Below are 17,505 nucleotides of genomic sequence, written 5' to 3'. Positions count from 1 at the left end.
AAAATATGCACAATCTTTTGTCTCTACATTAATTAACATATTCCTCTCAATTGTAAATGTTTTGCTTGACTCGTTATGACGTTATAACTACATACATTTGCTTCCCCGTACTGTTTTGTCAGCCATCTTTGCTAAAGTCACCAGGGACGTCAAATTCGTCATTGGAACCACTCGATATGATAGGTCAAATAAAAACCTTGGGACCAAATGCATAATGAGTGCTCTAACTCCCCCTTGTGGTGGTCTGGAGCAATGAAGCCGTGACGCTGGGTACCTCTAAGTCCCGCGGTATAAGCTCAAAACTTTTAAAGGAGTAACCATTATATCTTCACTATTGGAACAGCCAGTTTATGACATACAGTTGAAGTCGGAAGTTTACATACACCTTAGCCAAATACATTTAAACTCAGTTTTTCACAATTCCTGACATTTAATTCTGTCTTAGGTCAGTTAGGATCACCACTTTATTTGAAGAATGTGAAACGTCAGAATAATAGTAGAGAGAATGATTTATTTAATATTTTATTTCTTTCATCACATTCCCAGTGGGTCAGAAGTTTACATACACTCAATTAGTATTTGGTAGCATGGCCTTTAAAATTGTTTATCTTGGGTCACACGTTTTCGGTAGCCTTCCACAAGCTTCCCACAATAAGTTGGGTGAATTTTGTCCCATTCCTCCTGACAGAGCTGGTGTAACTGAGTCAGGTTTGTAGGCCTCCTTGCTCGCACATGCTTTTTCAGTTCTGCCCACAAATTTTCTATGGGATTGAGGTCAGGGCTTTGTGATGGCCACTCCAATACCTTGACTTTGTTGTCCTTATGCCATTTTGCCACAACTTTGGAAGTATGCTTGGGGTCATTGTCCATTTGGAAGACCCATTTGCGACCAAGGTTTAACTTCCTGACTGATGTCTTGAGATGCTGCTTCAATATATCCACATAATTTTCCAATTCCTCATGATGCCATCTATTTTGTGAAGTGCCCCAGTCCCTCCTGCAGCAAAGCACCCCCACAACATAATGCTGCCACCCCCGTGCTTCACGGATGGGATGATGTTCTTCAGCTTGCAAGCCTCCCCCTTTTTCCTTCAAACATAACGATGGTCATTATGACCAAACAGTTCTATTTTTGTTTCATCAGACCAGAGGACAATTCTCCAAAAAATACGACCTTTGTCCCCATGTGCAGTTGCAAACCGTAGTCTGGCTTTTTTATGGCGGTTTTGGAATGGTGGCTTCTTCCTTGCTGAGCGGCCTTTCAGGTTATGTCGATATAGGACTCGTTTTACTGTGGATATAGATACTTTTGTACCTGTTTCCTCCAGGATCTTCACAAGGTCCTTTGCTGTTCTGGGATTGATTTGGACTTTTCACACCAAAGTACGTTCATCTCTAGGAGACAGAACGCGTCTCCTTCCTGAGCGGTATGATGGCTGCGTGGTCCCATGGTGTTTGTACTTCCGTACTATTGTTTGTACAGATGAACATGGTACCTTCAGGCATTTGGAAATTGCTCCCAAGGATGAACCAGACTTGTGGAGGTCTACAATTTTTTTTCTGAGGTCTTGGCTGATTTATTTTGATTTTCCCATGATGTCAAGCAAAGAGGCACTGAATTTGACGGTAGGCCTTGAAATACATCCACAGGTACACCTCCAATTTACTCAAATGATGTCAATTAGCCTATCAGAAGCTTCTAAAGCCATGATATAATTTTCTGGAATTTTCCAAGCTGTTTAAAGGCACAGTCAACTTAGTGTATGTAAACTTCTGATCCACTGGAATTGTGACACAGCTAATTATAAGTGAAATAATCTTTCCGTAAACAATTGTTGGAAAAATTACTTGTGTCATGCACACAGTAGATGTCCTAACCGACTTGCCAAAACTATAGTTTGTTAACAAGAAATTTGTGGAGTGGTTGAAAAATGGGTTTTAATGACTCCAACCGAAGTGTATGTAAACTTCCGACTTCAACTGTGTGCAGGTAGTCCCCTACCTAACACAGAATACGCCAAAGTGAACTATACATCTAATTTACATGGTAAACTACTGTTTCACACTGCTTAATTACATAGTGTGTGCCTCAGTGGTTAGCACTTTGTCAGGGCTTTATACCTGAATAGGTAGAGCCTTGAACAGGTGTGTGTGTGTGTGTGTGTGTGTGTGTGTGTGTGTGTGTGTGTGTGTGTGTGTGTGTGTGGGTGTGTGGGTGTGTGGGTGTGTGGGTGTGTGGGTGTGTGTGTGTACTATTATAGGTGGGTACCGCTCTCACTCTCTTTCTGTCTTCTCCTGTCTCTTTACACAGGGTGTGCCAGGTCTTGATGGTCTAAGGGGAGAGAAGGTCAGTTCTTTATGTCAGGTTGCTCTTTATAAAAGTCTCTGAATAGCAATAACCTTTTACTGCAGTGGGTTAAATCAGGGTCACACAGAGTGTTTCTTGGTAGTCTTAAACAAAACTACTTTCAAACACTCTGGTATCACAAACCCAGATTAAACCTATTACTGGGTTAAGGTACTTGTTTAATTCAGACTAATAATAATTTGATGAAGCTTTGTGCATTGTAATCAGTAACCTTGAATTATTATCCTGGACTGTTGTTACATCAATCTTCATTTATGAATGTTTAAGTACGAGTCACAGACCAGATCCATGTTTTTGATTACAATGCATTGTTTTTAATGACAACATCATGTGTCTCTGTTGCTAGGGAGACCAGGGTGAGCAAGGAGACCAAGGATTGGCCGGAACCCATGGAACCCCGGGCCTGCCTGGAGAGCCTGGTCGGAATGGACTAACTGGACTGAAAGGAGAGAAGGTATGGAACACCCAACCAACCAACCAACCAACCTATCAATGAGTCAGTCAGTCTGGCTGTCTGGCTGTGTAGCTGGACTGGCTGGCCCTCTGTCTGGTTGGCTGTCTGTCTGGTTGTTTATCTGTCGATCTCCCACATCTGTCAAAGTATCTTATAACGTATCCTAAGGCTGGGCGATATGACGATATATTTCGTGTGACGATAGAAAAACGTCTATCGCTTCACATTATGCTCTTTCGTTTATTTTGTTGTGTCGCAATTCACACTCTTTACGGCAATATTTTTCATCAATTGGACGTCGCTTTGCATTCTTCCACGTGCTGTGTGGAAGGAAATTTGCAACACAAATAAACATGGAGGAGAGTGAACGTGACAGTCGAGAAATGGGGGTTTCGTGAGTTGGTGCTAACACTTGACCCAAGGTGCATCATTTAAATACCTTTTATTTGTTGAGTATAATTCAAAATGTAATAAGAAATAGGCCTTTACATGTGGTCATTTTAAATAAACTATTTATTCATTGAATTTACAGAAAAGTTGTATATTGTGATATGTATCGTTATCGGGATATGAAATGACCTATATTGGGATATGAAATTACCTATATCGGGATATGAGATTTTGGCCATATCGCCCAGCCCTAACATATCCTTATTTCTCTCTATATATATATATTCTATTTATCTATCTATATATCTATCTATTTCACTAAGTCACTGTTAGATACTAAATAAACAGAGTAAAAACTCACGGATGAAAACTCACGAAGCTCAAACCAAGTTTATTCACCGACTGGGTCACACAGCTGCATAAGACGAAAACATATTTACACAAGCACTGGTATTAAACCTTCCTCCTATGCTGAGTCTCCTCCTTACACATCTGGACAGCCAATACATCTCTGTTGCCATACAGGACTTTAGTGATGCCTGTTCTCTCTCACTTCATCTGACCTGACCTCGGCCAAATTCCTCACTCTTTTTTACAGTTGACTTGTACCAGACCGTGGCCCTTCTCCTTTCCATAGGATACCTGATATCTAACTATAACATGTTCCAACAGAATGTAAACGTTCTGCATTCCCCTCTCTCCCTCAGTAACATGAGTGAGGATATTTCAGAGATCAAGTTCAGAACCCATCAGACCCCCCTTTTGAACATCAACTGTTCAACATTATATAGACTTGGAAATTGCTTATAAATAAACAAAAAAAAGAATGATAATAATAATAAGAAAATAATAAATAAAACATGAACAAAAAAATAAAACATGATTAACATTCACAGTTGAATATTAGGTTTACACCTCCGAGACTTAAGGCCTCTGATCTATAATTACACCATGCACACTCTTATTTCCATCTCTCGTCTGATAACTGATAATGACATTTCAGCTGGAGCTTTTGACTTTCTCCATTTCCTCCTTCGGGCTCCTAAGAGAGTGATAGCACAAGACTTAAAAAGCAAAAAAGAAACACACAACATAGCGAGCATTATTAATGTGTTAAGCTATGCATAATTATATATGCAAAGACAAACCGAAGTTTGATAACAAGACGATTCCCACTCTCTCTTCGCCTGACTCTATGCCTTAAGGATATTTTTCTGCTGGAATCCACAAAAATGAAGGCCCTAAAAAAAAACGTATGGTTTCACCCAGTCTTCCCCTGTCTGGCCACAGGTTCCAAGAGGTGTTCCCAAGTCATGTCATTTTCACTTCGCTCCCCATCTCCTTCTTCCTCCCTAGCCACCCGATATACACGTGCGGTAGCCTTAAAAAACTTCTTATGGCTGCAATCCCGTTAACGGGATGATATGACAACAGCCAGTGAAAGTGCAGGGCGCCAAATTCAAACAACAGAAATCTCATAATTAAAATTCCTCAAACATACATGTATCTTATACCATTTTAACGGTAATCTTGTTGTTAATCCCACCAAAGTGTCCAATTTCAAATAGGCTTTTCAGCGAAAGCACCACAAACGATTGTTAGGTCACCGCAAAATCACAGAAAAACACAGCTATTTTTCCAGCCAAGCTTTTAAACTTTTATTTTAATTTTATGTCATTGAGCCATGTCACAATTGCATCTCTGAATTCTTTATTAGATTGGAATTTTCCGTCAGCAGGGAAACGCTGACCAATTTTATCCAGTTTGCAAAAATGTTCCCATATTCAAGTCGATTTGGTAGAATGCTTCTGCACCTCTTTCAGCACCTCTATGGCTTTTTAAAACGTTTCTTCCTCTAGTCCTACTTTACAGGGAGAATCAGGTCTGCCGGTCGCCATTTCATATAATTACTTCCTCCCCAACGGCTCTAATACACGCCTTCTATTAACTATTTTCCAAGGTAGTGATACCCACTTCCCTGGAGAATAGTTATGGTATTTGTGCCTTGTAATTGGTCACAGCACCTGATACCTTGTATTAGAACCAATACTGACGCACTTGCCAATTTACTACTGGAGAATGCGGGTGACCTAAAGTCTGATACCAATGTTACGCCTCAAATATCACTGTTGTTGACAACAATCAATCAATCAATCAAATGTATTCATAAAGCCCTTTTTACATCAGCCCATGTCACAAAGTGCTATACAGAAACCCAGCCTAAAACCCCAAACAGCAAGCAATGCAGATGTAGAAGCACGGTGGCTAGGAAAAACTCCCTAGAAAGGCAGAAACCTAGGAAGAAACCTAGCGAGGAACCAGGCTATGAGGGGTGGCCCGTCCTCTTCTGGCTGTGCCGGGTGGAGATTATAACAGAACATGGCCAAGATGTTCAAACATTCATAGATGACCAGCTGGGTCAAATAATAATAATCACAGTGGATGTAGAGGATGCAACAGGTCAGCACCTCAGGAATAAATGTCAGTTGGCTTGTCATAGCCAATCATTCAGAGTTAGAGACAGCAGGTGAGCTAGAGAGTCTAAATCAGCTGGTCCGGGACAAGGTAGCACGTCCGGTGAACAGGTCAGGGTTCAATAGCCGCAGGTAGAACAGTTGAAAAGAGCGGCAGCAGGTGGACTGGGGACAGCAGGTGGACTGGGGACAGCAGGTGGACTGGGGTGGACTGGGGACAGCAGGTGGACTGGGGTGGACTGTGGGCAGCAGGTGGACTGGGGACAGCAAGGAGTCATTAGGCCAGGTAGTCTTAGGCATGGTCTTAGGGCTCAGGTCCTCCGAGAGAAGAGAGAAAAGAGAGAGAGAGTTAGAGGGAGCATACTTAAATTCACACATGACACCGGATAAGACAGGAGAAATACTCCAGATATAAGAGTCTGATCCTAGCCCCCTGACACATAAACTACTGCAGCATAAATACTGGAGGCTGAGACAGGAGTAGTCGGGAGACAGGAAGATCACGTCAGTGACTCATATTACAACACATATTACCACGATTATGTCATGGTTCCCCATCCCAATAGTGCATAAACCAACCTCTCTCCTTATTGCTACTGTTAATACAAACAAATCATGTTCACACAACGTTTAAATATCTTCTTGCTTCGGGACTTACCCTTCCGGGATTTACCCTCCACAGGGACTACCCTGTTCAGGACTTACCTTTTATCTACGACCGGTCGTAGTACCATGGGACTACTGAATAATGTCAGGTTTTCTAGGTCCGTATCCTATAATTGGTTCAGCTTACGACTCTCATCTCCCCAAGATGTCAGAATGAGTGGTAACAGGTGTAGAAACTGTGCCTACCTTGTTTTTTGTGCTGGTTGCTTCTCCACTGATTCTGACCCTCCAGTTCGACTATAAATCGCAGTGAACTATTAGGCACTAAATAAACAGAATAAAAACTCACGGATGACTAGTAAAGCTCACGTCAAGTTTATTCACCCACTGGGTCACACAGCTGCATAAGACAAAGACATATTTACACAAGCACTGGTATTAAACCTTCCTCCTATGCTGAGTCTCCTCCTTACACATCTGGACAGTCAATACATCTCTGTTGCTATACAGGACTTTAGTGATGCCTGTTCTCTCTCACTTCATCTGACCTGACCTTGGCCAAATTCCTCACTCTTTTTTACAGTTGACTTGTACCAGACCGTGGCCCTTCTCCTTTCCATAGGATACCTGATATCTAACTATAACATGTTCCAACAGAATGTAAACGTTCTGCATTCCCCTCTCTCCCTCAGTAACATGAGTGAGGATATTTCAGATTTCAAGTTTAGAACCCATCATCACTAACTTACTATGTAACAAACTAATTCACTAACTATCTAACTAATTAACTAACTAACTAGCTAACTAGTCCCGTGTAGCTCATTTGGTATATAGCATGGTGCTTGTGACACCAGGGTTGTGGGTTTGATTCTCACAGGGGACCAGTATGAAAAAAACGTATGAAAAATGTATGCACTCACTACTGTAACTCGCTCTGGATAAGAGTGTCTGCTAAATGACAAGAATTTAGACGCTGACATTTCTCTCTCTTTCTGACTATTGTTGTATCCTTCACCAGGGAGATGCGTGTGAGAGCTGTGCGACTGTCTCTGGGGGGCAGGTCAGTGTAGGTGGGGTGCAGGGAGCCAAGGGAGAGAGGGGCGACCCCGGATCCCCAGGAGAGGGAACAGCAGGGAAACACGTGAGTCTGTCTGTCTCAATTTGACCCTGATGTATCACTTTTTTTTGTTTAGGTGTGCGTACTATTCATATGCATGCTAAAATATAATATCTTCTCTCTCGCTCTCTCTCTCTCTCCATGTACCAGGGTAAAGCAGGGCTTCCCGGTGTTCAGGGGCCTGTTGGACCTAAAGGAAGCCAGGTAGGACATGTTGATGTGTGCGTCTGTGAGGGTTGGTGAGGTGTTGTAGTTTATCAGTAACTTACTCAGTGTGTGTGTCTGTGAGGGTTGGGGAGGTGTTGTAGGTCATCAGTAAATGACTCAGTGTGTGTGTCTGTGAGGGTTGGGGAGGTGTTGTATGTCATCAGTAACTGACTCAGTGTGTGTGTCTGTGAGGGTTGGGGAGGTGTTGTAGGTCATCAGTAACTGACTCAGTGTGTGTGTCTGTGAGGGTTGGGGAGGTGTTGTATGTCATCAGTAACTGACTCAGTGTGTGTGTCTGTGAGGGTTGGGGAGGTGTTGTATGTCATCAGTAACTGACTCAGTGTGTGTGTCTGTGAGGGTTGGGGAGGTGTTGTAGGTCATCAGTAACTGACTCAGTGTGTGTGTCTGTGAGGGTTGGTGAGGTGTTGTAGGTCATCAGTAAATGACTCAGTGTGTGTGTCTGTGAGGGTTGGGGAGGTGTTGTAGGTCATCAGTAACTGACTCAGTGTGTGTGTCTGTGAGGGTTGGTGAGGTGTTGTAGGTCATCAGTAAATGACTCAGTGTGTGTGTCTGTGAGGGTTGGGGAGGTGTTGTATGTCATCAGTAACTGACTCAGTGTGTGTGTCTGTGAGGGTTGGTGAGGTGTTGTAGGTCATCAGTAACTGACTCAGTGTGTGTGTCTGTGAGGGTTGGGGAGGTGTTGTATGTCATCAGTAACTGACTCAGTGTGTGTGTCTGTGAGGGTTGGGGAGGTGTTGTCGATCATCAGTAACGGACTAAGTGTGTGTGTCTGTGAGGGTTGGGGAGGTGTTGTATGTCATCAGTAACTGACTCAGTGTGTGTGTCTGTGAGGGTTGGGGAGGTGTTGTATGTCATCAGTAACTGACTCAGTGTGTGTGTCTGTGAGGGTTGGGGAGGTGTTGTATGTCATCAGTAACTGACTCAGTGTGTGTGTCTGTGAGGGTTGGGGAGGTGTTGTAGGTCATCAGTAACTGACTCAGTGTGTGTGTCTGTGAGGGTTGGTGAGGTGTTGTAGTTTATCAGTAAATGACTCAGTGTGTGTGTCTGTGAGGGTTGGTGAGGTGTTGTAGGTCATCAGTAACTGACTCAGTGTGTGTGTCTGTGCTGCCCCCTGTAGGGTGACCCAGGAGTTGAAGGGGTGGGCCTCGCAGGACCTCAGGTAAGAACATATTCACTGAGGAGATGGGTCGCTCAAATTACTAATACCCTTACCTTGGCTGTTGTCTATTCACCTAGAACACTTGTCAACTCATATGTTGGCTATTTAGTTGGTCCAGGTAGCCTCTTGTTATTGTGGGTGAACTTTCCCTTTAAATTAGTTTTGGCCAAATGTGTCCTGATGTTTTCTGTTTTCGGTACTTCCAGTTTCATACCATGAATTGTTTCTCGCACTGTTCAATATAGATAGTAGAACAGACAGAGTCTTCTTCACTTGGTTTAATAGAAGAGACAGAGTCTTCTTCACTTGGTTTAGTAGAACAGACAGAGTCTTCTTCACTTGGTTTAATAGAAGAGACAGAGTCTTCTTCACTTGGTTTAATAGAACAGACAGAGTCTTCTTCACTTGGTTTAATAGAACAGACAGTCTTCTTCACTTGGTTTAATAGAACAGACAGAGTCTTTTTCACTTGGTTTAGTAGAACAGACAGAGTCTTCTTCACTTGGTTTAATAGAACAGACAGAGTCTTCTTCACTTGGTTTAATAGAACAGACAGAGTCTTCTTCACTTGGTTTAATAGAACAGACAGAGTCTTCTTCACTTGGTTTAATAGAACAGACAGAGTCTTCTTCACTTGGTTTAATAGAAGAGACAGAGTCTTCTTCACTTGGTTTAATAGAACAGACAGAGTCTTCTTCACGTTGTTTAGTTGAGGTATCCACTTTCCCATCTTTTTGAACGTTTGGGATCATTTGGCTGTAAATCTCCTATCCCTGGAATATACTGGTCCATTTCTTCCCCTATCCTGGGTTTTGCTCTGGAATTCCTTCTGGATGAACATTAACATTCCTTCTGGACCAACACATTAACATTCCTTCTGGACCAACACATTAACATTCCTTCTGGACCAACACATTAACATTCCTTCTGGACCAATACATTAACATTCCTTCTGGATCAATACATTAACATTCCTTCTGGATCAACACATTAACATTCCTTCTGGGTCAACACATTGACATTCCTTCTGGATCAATACATTAACATTCCTTCTGGATCAACACATTAACATTCCTTCTGGATCAACACATTAACATTTCTTCTGGATCAATACATTAACATTCCTTCTGGATCAACACATTAACATTCCTTCTGGATCAACACATTAACATTCCTTCTGGATCAACACATTAACATTCCTTCTGGATCAATACATTAACATTCCTTCTGGATCAACACATTAACATTCCTTCTGGATCAACACATTAACATTCCTTCTGGATCAACACATTAACATTCCTTCTGGATCAACACATTAACATTCCTTCTGGATCAACACATTAACATTCCTTCTGGACCGACACAGTAACATTCCTTCTGGATCAACACATTAACATTCCTTCTGGACCTACACATTAACATTCCTTCTGGATCAACACATTAACATTCCTTCTGGATCAATACATTAACATTCCTTCTGGATCAACACATTAACATTCCTTCTGGATCAACACATTAACATTCCTTCTGGATCAACACATTAACATTTCTTCTGGATCAATACATTAACATTCCTGCTGGATCAACACATTAACATTCCTTCTGGATCAACACATTAACATTCCTTCTGGATCAACACATTAACATTCCTTCTGGATCAGTACATTAACATTCCTTCTGGATCAACACATTAACATTCCTTCTGGATCAACACATTAACATTCCTTCTGGATCAACACATTAACATTCCTTCTGGATCAACACATTAACATTCCTTCTGGATCAACACATTAACATTCCTTCTGGACCAGCACAGTAACATTCCTTCTGGATCAACACATTAACATTCCTTCTGGACCTACACATTAACATTCCTTCTGGATCAACACATTAACATTCCTTCTGGATCAACACATTAACATTCCTTCTGGACCAACACATTAACATTCCTTCTGGACCAACACATTAACATTCCTTCTGGATCAACACATTAACATTCCTTCTGGATCAACACATTAACATTCCTTCTGGATCAACACATTAACATTCCTTCTGGATCAACACATTAACATTCCTTCTGGATCAACACATTAACATTCCTTCTGGATCAACACATTAACATTCCTTCTGGATCAACACATTAACATTCCTTCTGGATCAACACATTAACATTCCTTCTGGACCAACACATTAACATTCCTTCTGGATCAACACATTAACATTCCTTCTGGATCAACACATTAACATTCCTTCTGGATCAACACATTAACATTCCTTCTGGACCAGCACATTAACATTCCTTCTGGACCAGCACATTAACATTCCTTCTGGACCAGCACATTAACATTCCTTCTGGACCAACACATTAATATTCCTTCTGGACCAACACATTAACATTCCTTCTGGACCAACACATTAACATTCCTTCTGGACCAACACATTAACATTCCTTCTGGATCAACACATTAACATTCCTTCTGGATCAACACATTAACATTCCTTCTGGATCAACACATTAACATTCCTTCTGGACCAACACATTAACATTCATTCTGGACCAACACATTACCATTCCTTCTGGACCAACACATTAACATTCCTTCTGGATCAACACATTAACATTCCTTCTGGACCAACACATTAACATTCCTTCTGGACCAGCACATTAACATTCCTTCTGGACCAACACATTAACATTCATTCTGGATCAACACATTAACATTCCTTCTGGATCAACATGCTACCATTCCTGAAGAGTATGTGTGAAGGATGTCTGATATACTACACACACACACACACACACACACACACACACACACACACACACACACACACACACACACACACACACACACACACACACACACACACACACACACACACGTGAGGAAAACAATATCCAGACCTGTTCATGAAGGTTCTGCCATTGTTCTACTGTTGATAAATCATCTGTTTATCTCTGAGCTCAACTCACCCATCTCTTTAAACCTTCCATTGTGTCCTCTCTCTCTCTCTCTCTCTCTCTTTCTCTCTCTCTGTCTCTCTCTCTGTTTCTTTGTCTCTCTTTCTCTCTCTCCCTCCCTCTCTGTCTCTCTTTCTCTCTCTGTATCTCTCTGTCTCTGTCTCTCTCTCTCTCTCTGTCTCTCTCTGTCTCTCTCTCTCTCTCTCTCTCTCTCTCTCTCTCTCTGTCTCTGTATCTCTCTCTGTATCTCTGTCTGTCTCTGTCTCTCTCTCTGTCTCTCTTTCTCTCTCTGTATCTCTCTGTCTCTGTCTGTCTCTGTCTCTCTCTCTGTCTCTCTCTCTCTGTGTCTAGGGGGAAGAAGGACCCAGGGGCCTACCAGGGGTGGCAGTAAGTCTTATTATTCTAATAAAAAATAATGATTAAATGCATATGAAATATTATTGCCTCTAGTAGATCAAAGGGTCTCTATGGTGTCTTTCTATCATGTCATCTTCATCATGCTGCTCCTCTACAGGGTCCTCAGGGAATTAGAGGACTTATGGGACCTATTGGGCCTGCTGGGGACATGGTACACCCACCCACACACACATACACACACACACAGACACACACATACACATTTACGTGCATAAAAGCATAAACACCCACACACACAAACACACTCACATACACATCGACACCAAGTTCTCATTCTAATGGGTATGTGTTTCCTTTTCACAGGGTCCTAAAGGAGAGGAGGGGCCTCCAGGGCCACAAGGGCCCATGGGTGTAGGTGTTACAGGACCCCCGGTAAGAGATCTCTGTGTGTGTGTGTATTATTAACTCTAGTCAAAGACATTGAGTGATTCCTTACTCCATTCCCAACCCAGGGGAAAGACGGCAGAGGTGGTTCTAATGGAATCCCAGGAGCTGATGGAAGAGATGTGAGTGGCGTCACATTGAAAACGCAACCCAGTCCCATAGTATTGGAATTGTATAGTCAGTATGAATTCCTTGCATTTCCTACTTGGTGCATTAGTGTGTGTATGTTATTGTATGTAAGCTAATATCACTCATTTCTACAGACACAGAGTCAGTGTTTTAAAGTTTCAATTAAGGTCAGAGATGATTATATTTTCAGAAGTTGTCCTTGAGATGGGCGTGACTAATAGCTAATGAAGTCCACTTCAATCCATAACAAAGCCGCAGTGTTTCTTGTCGCTCCTCTCTGCTCTCAACTCTATCATCTGCAATGACAAGGCCAGACTAACCTTGTGTGTGTGTGTGTGTTCTGTCTTGCAGGGAACTGATGGGGTCAAGGGGGTCAAGGTAAGCCTAGCATTTGTGGAGAGGAAGAGGTTTTAAGGGGTTTAGAGGCAGGGGGAACAGATGTTAATGGGTTTAGAGACGGTGGAACATATGAGGTGTTAATGGGTTTAGAGACGGTGGAACATATGAGGTGTTAATGGGTTTAGAGACGGTGGAACATATGAGGTGTTAATGGGTTTAGAGACAGTGGGGGAACATATGAGGTGTTAATGGGTTTAGAGACGGTGGAACATATGAGGTGTTAATGGGTTTAGAGACAGTGGGGGAACATATGAGGTGTTAATGGGTTTAGAGATGGTGGAACATATGAGGTGTTAATGGGTTTAGAGACGGTGGAACATATGAGGTGTTAATGGGTTTAGAGACAGTGGGGGAACATATGAGGTGTTAATGGGTTTAGAGACAGTGGGGGAACAGATGTTAATGGGTTTAGAGACGGTGGAACATATGAGGTGTTAATGGGTTTAGAGACGGTGGAACATATGAGGTGTTAATGGGTTTAGAGACAGTGGGGGAACATATGAGGTGTTAATGGGTTTAGAGACAGTGGGGGAACAGATGTTAATGGGTTTAGAGACGGTGGAACATATGAGGTGTTAATGGGTTTAGAGACAGTGGGGGAACATATGAGGTGTTAATGGGTTTAGAGACGGTGGAACATATGAGGTGTTAATGGGTTTAGAGACAGTGGGGGAACATATGAGGTGTTAATGGGTTTAGAGACAGTGGGGGAACAGATGTTAATGGGTTTAGAGACGGTGGAACATATGAGGTGTTAATGGGTTTAGAGACAGTGGGGGAACATATTAGGTGTTAATGGGTTTAGAGACAGTGGGGGAACATATGAGGTTTTAAGGGGTTTAGAGACAGTGGGGGAACATATGAGGTTTTAAGGGGTTTAGAGACAGTGGGGGAACATATTAGGTGTTAATGGGTTTAGAGACAGTGGGGGAACATATGAGGTGTTAATGGGTTTAGAGACAGTGGGGGAACATATGAGGTGTTAATGGGTTTAGAGACAGTGGGGGAACATATGAGGTGTTAATGGGTTTAGAGACAGTGGGGGAACATATGAGGTGTTAATGGGTTTAGAGACAGTGGGGGAACATATGAGGTGTTAATGGGTTTAGAGACAGTGGGGGAACATATGAGGTGTTAATGGGTTTAGAGACAGTGGGGGAACATATGAGGTGTTAATGGGTTTAGAGACAGTGGGGGAACATATGAGGTGTTAATGGGTTTAGAGACAGTGGGGGAACATATGAGGTGTTAATGGGTTTAGAGACGGTGGAACATATGAGGTGTTAATGGGTTTAGAGACAGTGGGGGAACATATGAGGTGTTAATGGGTTTAGAGACAGTGGGGGAACAGATGTTAATGGGTTTAGAGACGGTGGAACATATGAGGTGTTAATGGGTTTAGAGACGGTGGAACATATGAGGTGTTAATGGGTTTAGAGACAGTGGGGGAACATATGAGGTTTTAAGGGGTTTAGAGGCAGTGGGGGAACATATGAGGTGTTAATGGGTTTAGAGGCAGTGGGGGAACATATGAGGTTTTAAGGGGTTTAGAGGCAGGGGGGACGGATGAAGATGTATGTTGGGTCAGTGTCCTGTTGGAAAACAAATGATAGTCCCACTAAGCGCAAAGCAGATGGGATGGCGTATCACAGCAGAATGCTGTGGTAGCCATGCTGGTTAAGTGTGCCTTGAATTCTAAATAAATCACTGACAGTGTCACCAGCAAAGCACCCCCACACTATCACACCTCCTCCCCCATGCTTCACGATGGGAACCACACATGCAGAGATCATCCGTTCACCTACTCTGAGTCTCACAATACACAGCGGTTGGAACCAAAAATCTCAAATTTGTACTCATCAGACCAAAGGACAGATTTTCACCGGTCTAATGTCCATTGCTCGTGTTTCTTGGCCCAAGCAAGTTTCTTCTTCTTATTGGTGTCATTTAGTAGTGGTTTCTTTGCAGCAGTTCTACCATGAAGGCCTGATTGACGCAATCTCCCCTGAACAGTTGATGTTGAGATGTGTCTGATAATTGAACTCTGTGAAGCATTTATTTGGGCTGCAATTTCTGAGGCTGGTAACTCTAATGAACTTATCCTCTGCAGCAGAGGTAACTCTGGGTCTGCAATTTCTGAGGCTGTTAACTCCTTTGCTGTGGCTGTCCTCATGAGAGCCAGTTTCATCATAGCGCTTGGTGGTTTTTGGGACTGCACTTGAAGAAAAGTTCTAAGTTCTTCACATTTTCCGTATTGACTGACCTTCATGTCTTAAAGTAATGATGGACAGTCATTTCTCGTTGTTTATTTGAGCTGTTCTTGCCATAATATGGACTTGGTCTTTTACCAAATAGGGCTATCTTCTGTATACCAGCCCTATCTTGTCAAAAAACAACTGATTGGCTCAAACGCATTAAGAAGGAAAGAAATTCCACAAATGAACTTTTAACAAGGCACACCTATTAATTGAAATTCCAGATGACTACCTCATTAAGCTGGTTGAGAGAATGCCAAGAGAGTGTAAAGCTGTCATCAAGGCAAAGGGTGGCTACTTAGAAGAATCTCAAATGTAAATATAATTACATTTGTTTAACACTCTTTTGGTTACTACATGATTCCATATGTGCTATTTCATAGTGTTGATGTCTTCACTATTATTCCACAATTTGGAAAATACAAAAAAATTAAGAAAACCCCTTGAATGAGTAGGTGTGTCCAAACTTTTGACTGGTACTGTACATACAGGCAAAATAACATATTTAAAAACAACAGATAGCAATGGCTATTTACAAGCAAAGTAGGCTGGTTAAGTGCAATTTCATAGAAATGTCAGAATTAGGCTGAATGGCGCATTCTAGAAAGAAGCAAAGAAGTGAATGTAGATGTTAAAGTGCAAAGTGCATTTAGTCCAACATGTTATTTAGGTGCAGTAGGCCTATTTCAGGAGCAGTGGTTTGGTTGTCTTGCACTTTCCTTTTCTCTTTCTCTTTCTTCCTCCCATGGCTTCCTTTTCCCTTCTCTTCCACTGTCTAGCTTCTTTCCTGATATCCTCTCTCTGGTCGGTTCTCTCTCTACATCTTTTTTTGCTCCCTCTCCATGTCATTCTTTCACTTCAAATATCCAATCCACTTCCTCCCCCACCCCTCCCTCTTTCTCTCTCTCTCTCCTCTCTCTTTCTCGTCCCTCTCACCACCCTCTCTCTCTCTCTGGTATTCTAGTGCAGTGGGTTTGATGGTAGCACTAACTAATATGCCTAGTCCTGTTCTGAAGGCTCCTTTACTTCCCTTGTCTATTTGGATCCCAGACACGTGTCACCTCCTATGCTACTCTGCCTGTGCCCTGAGTGTGTGTGTGAGTGTGTTCCCCCCCGCCTCGAAACCCCTTAACACCTCATATGTTCCCCCACTGTCTCTAAACCCCTTAACACCTCATATGTTCCCCCGCCTCTAAACCCATTAACACCTCATATGTTCCCCCCCTGCCTCTAAACCCCTTAACACCTCATATGTTCCCCCCGCCTCGAAACCCCTTAACACCTCATATGTTCCCCCCTGCCTCTAAACCCCTTAACACCTCATATGTTCCCCTGTCTCTAAACCCCTTAACACCTCATATGTTCCCCCACTGTCTCTAAACCCCTTAACACCTCATATGTTCCCCCCCCCGCCTCTAAACCCCTTAACACCTCATATGTTCCCCTGTCTCTAAACCCCTTAACACCTCATATGTTCCCCCCCTGTCTCTAAACCCCTTAACACCTCATATGTTCCCCCACTGCCTCTAAACCCATTAACACCTAATATGTTCCCCCACTGTCTCTAAACCCCTTAACACCTCATATGTTCCCCCACTGCCTCTAAACCCATTAACACCTAATATGTTCCCCCACTGTCTCTAAACCCCTTAACACCTCATATGTTCCCCCCCTGTCTCTAAACCCCTTAACACCTCATATGTTCCCCCACTGTCTCTAAACCCCTTAACACCTCATATGTTCCCCCCCTGTCTCTAAACCCCTTAACACCTCATATGTTCCCCCACTGTCTCTAAACCCCTTAACACCTCATATGTTCCCCCCCGCCTCGAAACCCCTTAACACCTCATATGTTCCCCCACTGTCTCTAAACCCCTTAACACCTCATATGTTCCCCCACTGTCTCTAAACCCCTTAACACCTCATATGTTCCCCCACTGTCTCTAAACCCCTTAACATCTCATATGTTCCCCCCCTGTCTCTAAACCCCTTAACACCTCATATGTTCCCCCCCTGTCTCTAAACCCCTTAACACCTCATATGTTCCCCCCCGCCTCGAAACCCCTTAACACCTCATATGTTCCCCTGTCTCTAAACCCCTTAACACCTCATATGTTCCCCCCCTGTCTCTAAACCCCTTAACACCTCATATGTTCCCCCCCT

The 17,505-nt window shown here is 42.7% G+C and overlaps 1 protein-coding gene across 4 annotated transcripts in view; it reads left to right on the top strand.

The window, feature by feature from the left end:
• col16a1 (collagen, type XVI, alpha 1) overlaps positions 1 to 17,505 on the top strand; it is a 149,572-nt gene that overhangs the window by 82,542 nt on the left and 49,525 nt on the right. For 3 of the 4 annotated variants that reach the window (XM_038972322.1, XM_038972323.1, XM_038972321.1), the window contains exons 29-38: positions 2,312 to 2,347; positions 2,715 to 2,822; positions 7,311 to 7,433; positions 7,560 to 7,613; positions 8,755 to 8,796; positions 12,110 to 12,145; positions 12,273 to 12,326; positions 12,479 to 12,547; positions 12,628 to 12,681; positions 13,040 to 13,066. In XM_038972322.1, coding sequence (XP_038828250.1) covers positions 2,312 to 2,347; positions 2,715 to 2,822; positions 7,311 to 7,433; positions 7,560 to 7,613; positions 8,755 to 8,796; positions 12,110 to 12,145; positions 12,273 to 12,326; positions 12,479 to 12,547; positions 12,628 to 12,681; positions 13,040 to 13,066 — 603 coding nt within the window. The remainder of the gene's footprint in view (positions 1 to 2,311; positions 2,348 to 2,714; positions 2,823 to 7,310; positions 7,434 to 7,559; positions 7,614 to 8,754; positions 8,797 to 12,109; positions 12,146 to 12,272; positions 12,327 to 12,478; positions 12,548 to 12,627; positions 12,682 to 13,039; positions 13,067 to 17,505) is intronic. The other variant, XM_038972324.1, reaches the window with a different exon arrangement.

The sequence above is a fragment of the Salvelinus namaycush genome, chromosome 32 (assembly GCF_016432855.1).
Source record: "Salvelinus namaycush isolate Seneca chromosome 32, SaNama_1.0, whole genome shotgun sequence".
Lineage (NCBI taxonomy): Eukaryota > Metazoa > Chordata > Actinopteri > Salmoniformes > Salmonidae > Salvelinus > Salvelinus namaycush.
This window is presented reverse-complemented; position numbering and strand designations above follow the sequence as displayed.